General features: G+C 34.1%; 1 protein-coding gene across 2 annotated transcripts; it reads left to right on the forward strand.

Annotated features, from left to right (window-relative positions):
* The first annotated feature begins 871 nt into the window (after positions 1-871).
* LOC126974193 (protein ABHD18) lies at positions 872-14,523 on the forward strand. Of its 2 annotated transcripts, XM_050821635.1 has the most exons (10): positions 872-1,085; positions 1,230-1,314; positions 1,400-1,582; positions 2,791-2,903; positions 5,099-5,237; positions 6,472-6,561; positions 6,635-7,124; positions 8,050-8,310; positions 9,307-9,442; positions 10,730-14,523. In XM_050821635.1, exons 1-10 carry the CDS (start codon positions 994-996, stop codon positions 10,794-10,796), a joined length of 1,656 nt encoding a protein of 551 aa, XP_050677592.1. In that variant the 5' UTR covers positions 872-993; the 3' UTR covers positions 10,797-14,523. The 2 variants fall into 2 exon arrangements, with proteins under 2 accessions (XP_050677592.1, XP_050677593.1); XM_050821636.1 differs by lacking the exons at positions 872-1,085; positions 1,230-1,314; positions 1,400-1,582 and adding an exon at positions 1,860-2,724.
* Positions 14,524-15,090: the final 567 nt, after the last annotated feature.

The raw sequence follows: 15,090 nt of genomic DNA on the forward strand, positions 1-15,090 counted from the left end.
TCAGGTTTCACCGATATGTTTGGAGAATAGAGGCAAGGAGTATCATCTCTTAAGGGAGAAAAGTTAAAAAAGAGTCCATCTTATGTAGTAAAAAACAGTTCAAAAACCTTCCACAATGGCGCTGGTGTAGGCACAGCGTATGGTGTAAAGTATGGTGAATGTAGCAAATGTAAACGAATTGAAGTATGCTGAGTTAAAAAAATATAGATTATTATTGTCGACTAAAGCAGTTAAATAGTTAAAATTTCAACAACTTACGTTTTACAAAACAATGTACTAAATATTATAACCTTATGGTTATAATATTTTAATAACTCTTTATAGAGTTATGGGGAGAAAACGTGCACCTAGTGTGATTTTTTTTTATGGAAAAAGGAGGACAAACGAGCGTACGGGTCACCTGGTGTTAAGTGATCACTGCCGCCCACAATCTCTTGCAACACCACATGAATCACAGGAGCGTTGCCTGCTTTTATGGAAGGTGTACTCACCTTTTTTTGAAGGTCGTTTCATCCCGGAAACATCGCACAAGGAAGTTCATTCCACAGCTTTGTAGTACGTAAAAGAAAGCTCGTTGAAAAGTGCACATATTTTGTAGATTGATATTTTTTAAATTTGGCGGTTCTCTTAAGATTTTCCCTGATGCTACTGAGTACTGTAGCGCCACCCTAATTTAATGCATTTTGACGGACACTTTTTCATATACATAGATGATTCTCCTTGCCTCTATCTCCCTCCATACCTATATTATGTCAATAATTGAGATAGTTGACAGGGGCCTGGTAAAATTTTTGGTCCTCTTTGTTGAACAGCTGATTTTTATTGACAAAATAGTTATCAATTGACTTTGACATATTATTTTTAGTTCTTCAGTCTTGTGATTACATTTTTGTTATGTGAATTTTTATAATTTTACCAAAATGTGTTTGATGGCATAAATTCCTTTAATAAGTTACAAACAGCTCACTTCCGCGGTTCCGCCCCTTTTAGGAAATGTCTGCGAGTAAATTAGATGCAGTATATCGAAGTATTCTATTAACAAAGTTTTTTACAAAGGGATGGGGCAAACCAGAAAATTTACGCAGGTAAAAAAAATAATATTTTAAATAACTAAGACATAAAGGAAACATTTGAAAACTTTATAAAATATCTAGTTATTCTTTATTATTATATTTTTTTACTATTTAAACGTGACTTTAGCTAATCTAATTACTTTTTTTAAATTATAGGTTATTTGAATTCAGAAAAGTTGTGTCAAATCGAGATGAATGTTTTAAATTAGTTGAAAGAGATTACCCTGTAACAATAACCAAGGTAAATATCTTTTTTCTGCTTAATAAAAGACTATCTAAATTAGTTCAACCAATAAAAAGAGTAATTTAATTAACAACTTTTCCAGGAACAAAATTTAACAGATTGTCGTCTTCTTGAAGGTTACTTTGAAACTCCTCTTGAGCGGTATCTTCCTGGAATAGTACCTGAAATAGCACGAAAGTCTCACTTTCAAATGTTACTTCCTCTGCATTGGCCGGAACCGAATAGTAAACCTGTCTGCTTACATTTAGCTGGAACCGGTGATCATGTAAGATGTTAAGTAACCTTATCTTGTTGTGTTAGCTTGGGGGGACTTACATAATAATAGTGATTAACTATCATAATATTGTTTTAATACTGTGATAAGATATGTTTGATGGAAAATACATTCTAACTTAGAATTAAAACTAAAAATGATGCACCAATATATGACTTATAGGCAATAAATTGTGAGTATTAGAGTTTATATTTTAGAGTAAACTAAGAATTGTTTTGATTCTAATTTAATTAATCCAGGGTTTAGTTCTCAAATAATTTTTAACATGAATTTAACACACCATTTAATATATGTATTATAATATTTCACCTAGTCTTAAGCTTCTTTCTTTATCAAAGAAAGGATGAACAAGTGTACGGGTCATCTGATTGCCCACATTTTCTTGCAACATCAGAGTAATCACAAAAGTGTTTCCTTCTCTTTAAAAAAGTTACACACTTTTTTTTGTAGGTACCCATGCCATATCGCACTGGGAACACTGCACAAGAAAGCTCATGCCACAGCTTGGTCCTACATTGGAGAAAGTTCGTTGAATACCGCATTCAGATGAGGATGATATCCTAATTTATGGTGTGTTGTGCAAAGGTGGAATTCACAATCAGGTCAAGCAGTTGTTCGCAACTCTCCCAGCAATGCCAAGTGATCTAGCCGTGTCTTCAAAACTCTCCCCGTGATAATTGTGGTAGAAGAAGGCACACAATGAAGCAACATCCCTACTTAACACCAAGTTATCTAGTCGTTCACAGAGCACAGGGTCCCCCACAATTTGAGCTGCTCTGTGTTGCACACAGTTAAATGGTTTGAGCTGATACTGGGGTGTGCCAGACCAGAGATGACAGCAATACTCCATGTGTGGCCGGACCTGCGCTTTGTAGAGTGCTAGAATTTGGGCATTCTTTAAGTATTGTCAATCTAACGCTCAGCTTGTTCGAAGCTAAAGTCCTACCAAATAACCATGGAATTGGCAATCGCTTGAGATTTTGAGACACAGAATTCCGATTCTAGGCGAAGCTTTAAGGGAAGTGTTGTCAAAGAGTGGTGATACGACAAATGGCGTTCTTTTGCGATTTTCAAGAGAGTACTCAATACAAGACACTAGTCAGTTCTCAAGTATTCCAACAACCAAATTACTGGTAATTTTATTGTATTGAATGCTTTAAATATAGTATAATTGAATGATACTTAAATATTTCATACAGTACTTTTGGCGAAGGAGAAATCTAATGGTAAAACCTTTATTAAAAGAAGCTGGTATTGGTGGAATAATACTTGAAAACCCTTTTTATGGACTTCGGAAACCAACTGACCAAATGTAAGTTGTAACAATAACTACCTCTAATTAATATAAATATATTTTTATAGCGAAGGTAGACTAATTAAATTTACCAGTGGGAGGCTCCTTTGCACAGGATGCCGACTCGATTATTGGTACCACAACGGCGCCTATTTTTGCCGTAAAGCAGTAATGTGTAAACATTACTGTGTTTTGGTATGAAGGGCGCCGTAGCTAGTGAAATAACTGGGCAAATGAGACTTAGCATCTTATGTCTCAAGGTGACGAACGCAATTATTGTAGTGCCGCTCAGAATTTTTGGGGTTTTCAAGAATCCTGAACAGCACTGCATTGTAATGTGCATGGCGTAATAACCATCAGCTGAACGTCTTGTTGGTCTCGTCCCTTATTTTCATAAAAAAATACGGTCATTTTGTTTGTTAAAATGTTGCTCAGTTGTAAAAAATGTCTCATCCGTAAACAAAATTTTTCTGTGACCTCCCTTTACGTACCGCTTCCGTAGTTGTTTCGATTTTACCACCCTATTCTGTTTTAATTTATCAGTTAAGAAATGACCAGTACGTCTCTTATGGGCTGCAAGTGCTAAGTCATCTTTTAAAATACGGGACATGGTTCTAGGTGCATCTATCTTCATCTCTCGAGATAAAATCTTTTCCTTTCGGACAGGATTTCTTTGAATTCTTTCCCTTACTGCTTTGACCACCTTTTTCGTACGAATACTACGTGGACGGCCAGATCTTTTTCTGTCACAAACAGAGGAGGTCTCATTGTATTAATAGCCCGGTACACAAACATTTTACTAATACCAAGCGTATGGAGAGTTTTAAAAATTGCATTTGGCTCCATACCTACTTTGTGTAATGCAATCACAGCGATTCGGTTCTCTTTACAATATTGTATATTTTTATTAAAAAGAGCGCAAAAAAAGAATGGGAGAGTTCTTGTGCCGCTTCTTCTATCTCAGAGGGCCATTTGTTTCCGAAGCGGTAGTAGTTAGAAATTACATCAAAAAGAATTCTAAAGGAATCAATTATGAGAAGATAAATGCCTTTTATCACCCTACACCATTTTAATATCGGAAAATATTGTACAATATATTGGCGCCAAAATGAGTCAACTCAATGAACAATCATATAAAAATGACAGATTCCACATTCAAATGTAATATTTGGTTTATTTTTAATTGTAACACAGTATTTATGGCCAGACTAAATACATTTGCGTTTCACTATTCATTACCTTACATAACCTCTCTTTGGGTCCATTAGATTCTCCAGCCTTTTTCTTTTCTTACGTACTTCTTTGCGAACGTATCATTTTGTGTTATAAATTGTCGAAAGTAAATGTACCTTTTTGTGTTTTGTACCTAAATTTATGGGCGTTTTCATTCCATTTGTCATAGCTTTTATTTAGCTAGGTAAATTTTGTAACCCCAAATAAATTAATTGTCGAGTTTTCATGTAAGGTAAATCTCTTCCCCAACCTAATCTGCTCCTTTTGCACGGCTCATAACATGCGGGCGTCTGGGAGTCTTCTACTCTCAACATGCCGCGATGTGACGATTATGTAATCCCTACTAATATTATAAATGTGAATGTAAGTTTGTTTGTTACGCTTTTACTGCTGAGAGCCTAGAGCTTGTGAAAGAACATAGGCTACATTTTATCCCAGAAAAATCCATGGTTCCCGGGGATTTGGTAAAAATAGAAATTCACGTCGATGAGCTTTAACTATACGAATTTTTCGAGTTTAGGTTGCCATAGTAATATTCCTCGAAATAAGATTCATAAAATATGTAGGGGACGGGAACTGTCCTATTACATGAGATAATCTTCAATTCCAAACTCGCTAATTATTTTTAAAAACCCTTTATTTACGCGGACAAAGTCGCGGGCATCAGCTAGTACTTACATATACAATTGTTAGTAGGTCTGTCTCTACATCGATAAATTTTGATGTACAGTGTCACCAACTTATCTGTGAACTGATGGGTGTCGCCATCTTCGTTTCAGTGTTGCTAATTAATTGCAATGCGCACAAAAGTCGGGGCATATTTAACGCTTATAAAATACACGGAACACTCGAAAGTAGTAGACACTGACAGTCGAGTGACATTTCAACATGGCGACCGTAGTTCCTATTTTTGCCACTTCACAGATAAGTTGGTATTACTACCTGGATTATTATAGTTAGTTGAAAATTTTGATTTACAGACGATCATCTCTACACAATGTTTCGGACATATTCGTGATGGGAGGTTGTTTGATTCTGGAATCTCTGGTCTTGTTTCACTGGTGTGAGAGAAATGGACTCGGCCCACTGGGTGTCACCGGACTCTCTATGGGTGGACATGTGAGTTAATTATATCATTTTTAATTTTATTCGAATAACGCGAGTATAACATGATAAGTCGCCACTCGCCCGTGACCTTTGATAATTTACGGACATTTTCAATAACCTATATATCCTTAGTTTAACTTACTAGAGGTAGACAAATCTATCATTTTACGCTTACTTACATGTATTTCAATAACATAAAGCATCAGACTATAACTATATTGGACATAACTATGGATAGATAAGATCTTGTCATTAAACGGTGACAGCAATGTATCCGTAACTAGAGATACTATATTGAAAACGGCCGTTATACGTCTAGATAGACTATAACTGTGAAAACGTCGAAAAAGTTTAGAACTAACCTCTATATTGAGCAATTCACGCACACTAACACAAAGTGTCATACAAATCGCGAGTGTAAGACGTAGCTTGTCCCGCACACTAAAGTATTATTCCTTGCCTGTTTTAATCGTTTGTCTAACAGCAAGAGACTATTTAGACGTATAAAATATCCAAGCCCGTGACCATGCTGCAGTTAGTTATTTTGCAGACAGTTATTTTAATACTTGAAAAGTATTTTAATTATTACAAGATACCTAACTGTTTTGTTTAATATTTTTTTATGATTACTCATAGCCTCATGGCTCATAGGTTAGGTTACTAATTCTAACTCGTTGTTTTATGAAAGTAGAAAATACTAACTACGTTGGTAATAAGTATAATATAATATTGGCATACTTTTACACAAATTATCTTGCCCCAAACTAGGCATAGCAATAGCTATGGGTATGGGTATGGCAACGATATATTTAATCCAATATACTTAAACATACATGTAAACATCCATGACTCGGAAACAAACATCCATATTCATCATATAAATGAATGCACCTACCGGTATTCGAACCCGGGACCTCTAGCTTAGTAGTCAGGGTCACTAACCATTCGGCTATATGGGTCGTCACGTCCCACGTCTTTTTCCCCAGTTATAATTTTTTTTCATAAGACGAAGTGACGATACGCGCAAGTCGTTTACCATATTGTAAGTGATACGTCCTGCCCATCAGGATGCAGTACAGAATTGCTGATTGAACACAAAATTCTGAGCGGCATCGGTTCGCCACTTTGAGACATAAGGTTCATAAGCCGTTGCCGGCCCCTTAAAAGCATGGGGGTGCGCTTTTTTTTACTATTCCTCCATTATTATGATTTTGTGTATCAAAATCAAGTTTTGTATTTTCTTCAGATGGCTTCTTTGGCTGCTACTAACTGGCCCAAACCTCTTGTCTTAGTTCCATGTCTGTCTTGGTCGACCGCTTCTGCAGTTTTTCTTCAGGTAAACATAATAATTGCAACAATATTCCATACATCGAGAACAATCTATTAACGATTTTGCAATACGATTCTAGGGAGTAATGTCGCATTCTATAAACTGGGATTTATTGGAAGACCAGTATCTATCTGATGGTATTTACCGAGAAAAGTTGTCCAAAATGGTGACTATAATCGATGAAGCATTTCTTGCGGGCAAAAAGTTTGCTCGGACCTACAGCCAAAATATACGATGTTCACTTCAGAAATCGCCCACGCCTTTAGTTGACAATATAAAAGTTGAAACACCCTACTCAAGTTTAGATATAACATACAAAGAATGTGTTAGTGATACAAAGAGTCGGAATACAGGTATAGATGCAACGAAATCTGTTAGAGAGAAATCTGTGAGAGAGAAATTAAATGAAGACATTAAGTCGTTGTTGGAACAAAATAAAATTAGCGAGAGTTTACACAACAAGTTGACTTCGAATAAAAAGTTTGAGTTGGACCCTGAAGAGATAGATTTGATAAACAAATTGAGTGAGAATAAGTTAAAAGAGGCCATTCTTAATGTGTGTAATATGGGTAAGTTAATATTTATCTTTAATGAAAGCAATTTTGCAGCGGTCTTGCAGTCCAGGGGACCAGGTTTCAGCCCCGTAGTATTGGAAACACAAGGCACATCATAAGTCCTTGGTGGTTTTGGTGATTCTTCTGTTAGTTAGTTCGGTTAGTGGTTTACCTGATGGCAAAAGAAGACCGCTGACTACAGACATCTTCTCATATAAATAAATAAATAATAAATTTTGTTTATTTCAAAGATTACATATACATTTTTTAGTGGTTGAGATTTGTAAGTTGTCTTAGGACACTTGTATTGGGAATATCTCGCAACTTCCTTAGCAGATACATTTTATTTAGTAAACAATATAGACATAAACAGAAATGATTAAAAACCAAATTTTACAATTTACAATTAATTGCGTGTGTGTGTGTGTTTACATTACATAGTTTCTTCCAGAAAAATGTACAACTGGTTTCATTTATGATATCCAGTCAAAGCTTACTCAAATTTTTCATAGGGGGCGCTCTGATCGCTTCGTCCGCTATTCAGCCAAGGGTTGCACCCGATAGCAGTGTCCCCACGCGATGTTCGACTGTTAGGTTAAGTTTAATTAATATATAACAAAGTTAATAATCTACCTTCAATTTTAAATGTTTTTATCAAATGGCTCTGTAATCATTGCATTTTATATTCATTTTAATTCTTGCTATACTTGCTATACTGCTTGTACTCCTTTGAATATCCATCTAATAAACCAACATTTACAGACTTTTTTTTAAAATATATTTGTTGCTATTTAAGTTTAACAGATGGCGCTGTATACAAGAACTAGTAGATTTTTTAAATTAAAGATGCTCTAATATCTAAACATAAAGCAAGCGTTGGTTAGTTATCTTATAGAAAAAAATGATATGAATGAACGTTAATTTACATTATTTTTTCCAGATAAAAGTAGTACAGAAAATAATGAAAAAGTTGAAACTAAAGCAGTAACATCGGCTGCTAAAAAGAAATCGTGGAATGTGTCGGACCTTACATCAGATTTGTGGTTAAATCTACCATTTACGAGATCAAGTGGGAAGAAGATAGACATAGGAAAAATACACTGGAGAGACAGAGAAACACTGCAGTTTATGAGAGGGATTATGGATGAGTGCACGCACCTTAGTAACTTCTCTGTGCCTTTTGATACATCTCTTATTATAGGTAATGATTCTTTATCCCTTAAAAATTTGTCAGCTTTAATATTTTTGCACGCTTTTTATTAGCTTCACCTGTATGTATGTTTCTTTGTAACTGACTTATTTGGGCACGATTTTCACCCTCTTTATACGGCCAGATTTCGTTCAAACTTCGTAGATTTATCGAGGACCGACGACAATACATTAATTTGATAAAATTATTCCATTTTTAAATTTGCAAAATAAGATTTTTGTTAATTTATATAATTTTTTCATCCATCGTCGATAAGGCAGGAATTGATGTTCATTTTAAATTTCAACCAAAGCGTGTGTTTTAGAATTTTTTTAAACTAATTTTATTAATGAATTCATTTTTAAATCGTGATATTTTTTTAAAGTTTATGTGGATTTGAATCAGTTTTATTATCGTTGCTATATTACCTATATATTCAGTTGTGTCTAACAATATGACGTTTATATTTATTTGGAAAAAATCTCTTGTTTTGTTTAGACCAGTTTCATCCAGTTTGACTTTATTGAATTGAAATTTGAATTTATGCATTTGTTAAACAAAATACTTACAGTGTATATTTAAACAGCAGTCGAGTCTAGTAAAAATTCTGAAGCATTCATTACATTTCATAATATTTTTTTTTTTAAATATTTAAACTCGTTTAATTGTAACTTTTTTTTTACATAAGGTGTTTGCGCAAAAGTTACATTTTGTAATTTATTTATATAACCCGACGCGACGTTTCGCACCTTTTATTTAACCCCCTTTTATGCAACGCACACTGTTATTTTTCTGTTTTCTTATCGTAATTTAATATTAAACTTTTTAAAGTTTTAAAATAAATACTTTTTTATTCTTAAAAAAACACATGTTTATAAAACTAATAACAGTCGGTGCGCGGGGACTTCTTACGTTTCTCTTGTCTTCGTATTTAGATTTCTAGGGGCAAACGTCTGGCTCGTCATGTCTCTTCAATAAAACAATGAATGATCAATTAAATACTTATAGCTGTGTGCGCCAAACATGATGCGTACGTGCCTCGTGATGATGTAGGCACCCTGGAGGAGATCTGGCCCGGGGCGGAGGTGCGCTACGTGGACGCGGGACATGTGTCTGCCTACATACTGCATCAGTCTCTCTTTAGGTATCGTACAACCTCTTCATTCTGCTTAATCCTTGAGGGGTGAATGAAATTAATTTAATATTGATGGCAAAGTGTACATTATTCATATCATATACATGTCAGTTGGATGGCAAATCTCTGGTTATTATCTATGATGGAAAGCCTGTTCGTTTGATGCCTGCATTTAATGAAAGTAACAGTCGTTCTACGCGACGTAGTTAAAGATAGATGGTTGAAAGCTGTTTAGCCATTTCGTTAAAGGAATATGTATTGATATATTTATTATGTTTGGTTTGCTTTGGTTAAGCTTAATTATGTTATGTTGTTATATATGAGTTAATTCTGTCAGTTTAAATCAGTAATTAAATGCCACTCAATAGGCCAGTTTCATCTATTAAAATTAAATTATGAAAGTATGTTATTTATAGTGTTTTACCATTAGAATTACGAATTCAATTCTAATTAGTTGTAAATGCTTAAGGATCATTTATATTTTTAAAATTAAAATCATAGTTTTATTATCTTTATGTCACGTGACCGAAAACGCCGACCACTATCTTGTGACGTCACTATAGCAGAAACAATTTGATTTTAGCAACACACCAACGATGCGGACTGAGAAAAGTCAATTTTACTTTTATAAAAATCAATATGGATTGCACTGCACATTTGACGTTTCTTTGTTTATGCTAATATGACGCCACGATCATGGCGGCTCCCTTTTTGGCGCGACTATTTATAATTTAAATTTTAAACAGTTTTTCTTAACATAAAGTTGGCTATCCAACCTTTACTATCATTTTAGAATATATTTTAAATTATCTAAGAATAGCCTTTTGACGGGCTCATATAATTAGATCGCGTCATAATGGCGGCCGCTTAGTAACAAGTTGAATTTCCGTCTAGTATAGTGTGAGGTGATCTATATACAAGATATTTATTTGGCACCTGACACTCTCAATTCATAACAGTAGGTAACTGTGTTAACCAAGGCGATAGAGTTAGTACTACAGAGTTTAGTAATCAAAATAGTTTTAATTAACCGACTTCAAAAAAGGAGGAGGATCTCAATTCGTCGGTATGTTTTTTTTCTTATAGTATATATCTGTATCTGGATAATCAATAGGTTTGGTATATTATTTCAGAAGTATATAAGTTATAGAGTTATCTTTGGCTTTGAAACACACACGTGCGCGCGCTAGGTATTGCGTGAGATGCGGGAAATATGAATTTAATTGTGAAATGATAATAAATAAAACAGTTTGATTTGTAAATTATTTTTCTTAATTAATCCTTAATGCTTTACAGGTCTTGTATCAAAGAAGCATTCGAACGCTCGAAGAAAAAATGGCGGGACGGCAAACACGTTGATTGAGGAACAATTAATTAATTTATTGGGGATATTAGATAGATAAACCTACAAGTAGAAATTAGAACGGTTTGATACTGAACAAAACGTGATGATGAGAGGACTTGTCAGCACATTTTTAAGTAATTTATTTTCTCGGAACTCCTTTAGAATTATTTTTGTCCAGTCAATACGCTAGGCACCATCGATAATTGCCGAGATGAGACTGAAGAGACATTACATTGACTTTTAAAAAACTAATAATAAATTAAGTGCAAAATAGCGACGCAAGAGCTGATGATCCCGTTGTCTAATAATTCTTCAGTCATTTAATGTTCAACCGCAGGCCTCGTCCCGAAACTACCAGGCCGCTAGACCGATTGCCTTGTTACCTACTTCATTTTCGAAAATTACCTACTCTTGAGAATTGCTCGCATTTAAGTTCCTAAATTTGAGTTTGATGAACTTAATTCATCATTGCACCTACCTCCATTGGGAGGCTCCTTTGCACAGGATGCCGGCTAGATTATGGGTAACACAACGGCACCTATTTCGGCCGTGAAGCGTAATGTATAAGCATTACTCTATTTCGGTCTGAAGGGCGCCGTACCTAGTGAAATTACTGGGCAAATAAGACTTGACAACTTATGTCTCAAGGTGACGAGCGCATTTTTAGTGCCGCTCAGAATTTTTGGATTTTTCAATCATCCTGAGCGGCACTGTATTGTAATAGGCAAAGTGTATCAATTACTGAGCTGAACGTCCTGCTCGTATCGTCCCTTATTTTCGTAAAAAAAACCTATTGTGCCATTTCTTCGCCTTTGTTTGGGCTGTTTGGAAAACTAGGGTATTAATAAAGCCTTAACCTCTTTTAGGAGATGCCTCAATTTTTATTGTGTTAGAATAAGATGCCTAAGAGTTAAAGACTGGGTGCCCTACCACAGACAGGATTCAATTTTTTTGTCTTGAGTCAAATTTTGAGTAGGTGCCCAATCAGCGTACGATATGCAGACAGAAAATATATGTCCCTTAAGCGCCATTGAGTAATGTTTGATGGTATTAAGAATAATAATTTAAATCCGATACAAACACATTCTTTTCTGTACTATAGAAATATAATATATGTCGATTTCGAAATTCGAACCAAAGCCATTTTCAGATATTTCCTCAGATCATTAAAAATGTCCCTTTGACGTTGAGACTTAGAATAATATACGTAAAATATTTTCGAGCTTATTGTGAATCGGCTTGATCCCCTGCCCTTGATAGGTGCAGACAAATGTCTGTCTATGTCTGCATCTAACATGACAATATAATATAGTCTATCTAAATTTATACTTAAAATATTAAGTATGTCGTTCAGTTTTTTTTTGTTACCATTTTATTAAAGATGTTACACGGTGTTATGACTACGATTATGTTTACCAATAGGAATGCAGTTTCTGAGCTGAGTTGTAGATAAATACTTAGTTATTCTAAAAGAAATCTACACAAATCGAAGTGGATGATGTCTCGCCAACCTAACTTCGGTTTATGTTTTATTAACTATTTCTAGTTGTAGAACAACTTAAGCGGATTTATTGCTCAAACCAAGTGTTTTAATTAAGAGCGATGTAAGATTTAGTCTCGTTCCACCGTTTGGCGACTCAACAGCTCCTAAAGATGCGTCGTATAAAGGCGAACCAATTATCGCAGTGATTTAGTGAACATTAGGAATTAACTTGAAACCGTCATTTATAACTTTTAAATATTAACTGTTTTACTATGACATCTGTTTTATCATTGTTTATTGTCTTGTAATAAAGGTCTGACGTCGCTTTCAAGACAAGTTTGATGTAATGGTGAAATACATATTGTAAATTCAGTAGAACGAAAAGAGTTGTAATTGTTTTCAATACCGCTAGAAATAATGTTAAGGTCTACAAAGCTAACATTTCTATTTTTCTTTCATTTCACTCTATTGTTCGCCACACATTCACATCATTTATGAAACTAGATTCCTTGTCTATGGTAAATCATTTAATTTTTAGAGAAAAGAAAAATATAGAATGGCAAATTTTGTTCAAGTGCTTTAGTTAATTTTCGGATTTAGATATTTATGTTTTGTTAAATTTTTAGTCTAGTCTTGTATGTTACTAATGGGTTTAACCTGTAGATACAAAAGCCAAATTTAATGCGTGATTTTGTTGAAATTATGGATACTAACCAAATTTATAGCAAAATGATTTAAAAATTTGTTTATCCGTAAGGCATACCTGTAACTACATGCATTATAATTTACCTTATTATGTATATATATAGTCACGTAATACAGTGAAACCGCACTCTAACAAGGCCTAAGGTAACTTGGAAATATTACTTGATCACTAAGGTTATATCGATCTTACATAAGGTAAACAACAGATGTTACATTGGTCCCATGCGTTGTATGACAGGTCACAAAAATCGTTTAAGGTAACACATATTATTGTATTATTATAATAAACCTTAGATTAAGGATTGGTCTCCGCTGCGCTCCAACTAGATACCGCACTACCTAAGAACAATAGCTTTTTTTATTATGGCAACTATTAGATGCTGGCATTGGCATTTTTCGATTTTTTTATTTTACATTGAAGTTAATAAATTACAAAATACTTACTGATGATATGTGATCCCAGTGTCTTTCTTATTTATTTTAGTATTCTTTTTAAATCTTTAGTACGCAATATTAGTTTCAATAATAAGCAAAGTTTAACAGAACATGTGTCACGTCAACGTCACATATTGTTCGAGACTGGCTCGAACTTGGTTGTAGTACCTATTAGTTGCCGCACTTTGCGACTATGCCTGCGGTATCTAGTTTTAGCACAGCGGAGACCAATCCTTTATCTAAGTACTAATCAGTCTAATTCAAGTTTTTTGTAAAATTAATTCATACTTACAATAGTAAGTACTTATCGTTGTATTTTTTATGTAATTATTACAAACATCTGGCCGGTCAAGAAGAATTTTTATAATCGATTAAAAATTAATATTTATGTATAAGGTTTCACTGTGTTATTAGTATATAATCTATATAGTTACTTAATTTATTAACAATTTTTCATATTTTTTACAAACGTCAAATGCTCCCACCACATGCGGTGCCATGAATGTTCGTTTCTCCATCTTCACCATAACTAATTCGATTTAATATGAAAATTTGTTTATCTAAACACTGCACCATGATTTCTAACTCTCTGGTAAAAGCTGTTTAAGTATGGAATGTAAATCGTATTCTTTGTATGCCAATTTTGAAATTATCTTAATGTTATTTATTGGTCAACGGAATAACATTATAATCTCGCTGAATTTGGCTTGAAAGTATCGAATGCCTAGTTTGTATGCTATATATGCAAATGGAGTAAAAGTTAATTTTTAAAGGAATTAAATATGACGACATGATATGAAAGAAACATTAGGATAATACCTCTCTTTCCCAAAAAAAATACTTAGTACCAAAAAAAATACCTAAAATTATAGTTTTGGTTGGCTCTGAGCTTAATACATATGGGGGTTTCCATATTAATTTTTTTCGATATGATGTAAGTACTAGGTACTATATATAATAAAATATATATTTAAAATGACACGTAACCACCGACTGTACTACATAATTGCAATAAACATATCACTTGGTAAGCTTTAGCATTCAACAACATTAATTCGTTATCTTTCAAAAAAGAGAAGTATTCTTCAGCAAGCAATCCGTTACAGTTTTTCGTATTTTCTCTTATATTAAAGCAATCCGTTACAGTTTTTCGTATTTTCTCTTATATTAAATTCGGACATTGTATGGCTCCCCCTACTAACCTAGTTATATCTCCATGATTATTGTCCAACCTCACTCAATGCGCTGGGGCCCTGGGCTATATTTAGTCTCAAAATACGTCGCTTCAAATTGTATTGAGAAACTAAATATTAGAATCTCAATATCTCATGATTAATTAAACACAAAACGTGTTTTTTGAAGTGAAAACTTTTTTAGCATCGTTTGAAAGTCGATGAAACAAAAAGGCGACAGTAAGATTTAACGTGGGAGAAAATGCTTCCTATCTCATTTTATGAAGAGTATTGGTACCAGGCGATCATAGTTGAAGACGAGATTGTCTTATGTATGACGCGAGTATACCTTAATATATTCTGACGTCATGTGCACAACTTATTACTATATAGACAACAGGAGAACATAACTATGGTAGTGGTGATAGTAATGTCTTTCATAGCGGTTGAACATGTACCAGGACTTCATATGCAGTTCAGAGGTGCATGTCTTAAAATTATTATACAAGTGCTTACC

Source organism: Leptidea sinapis, chromosome 31 (genome assembly GCF_905404315.1).
Source record: "Leptidea sinapis chromosome 31, ilLepSina1.1, whole genome shotgun sequence".
NCBI lineage: Eukaryota > Metazoa > Arthropoda > Insecta > Lepidoptera > Pieridae > Leptidea > Leptidea sinapis.

What these genes read in the sequence shown, in the direction of transcription:
- LOC126974193 (XM_050821635.1), top strand. Translation starts at nt 994, where the DNA reads ATGTCTGCGAGTAAATTAGATGCAGTATATCGAAGTATTCTATTAACA. An exon ending in TAGCTGGAACCGGTGATCAT is followed by an intron (nt 1,583 to 2,790) that starts GTAAGATGTTAA and finishes TATTTCATACAG; the next exon opens with TACTTTTGGCGAAGGAGAAA. An exon ending in TGATACATCTCTTATTATAG is followed by an intron (nt 8,311 to 9,306) that starts GTAATGATTCTT and finishes AAATACTTATAG; the next exon opens with CTGTGTGCGCCAAACATGAT.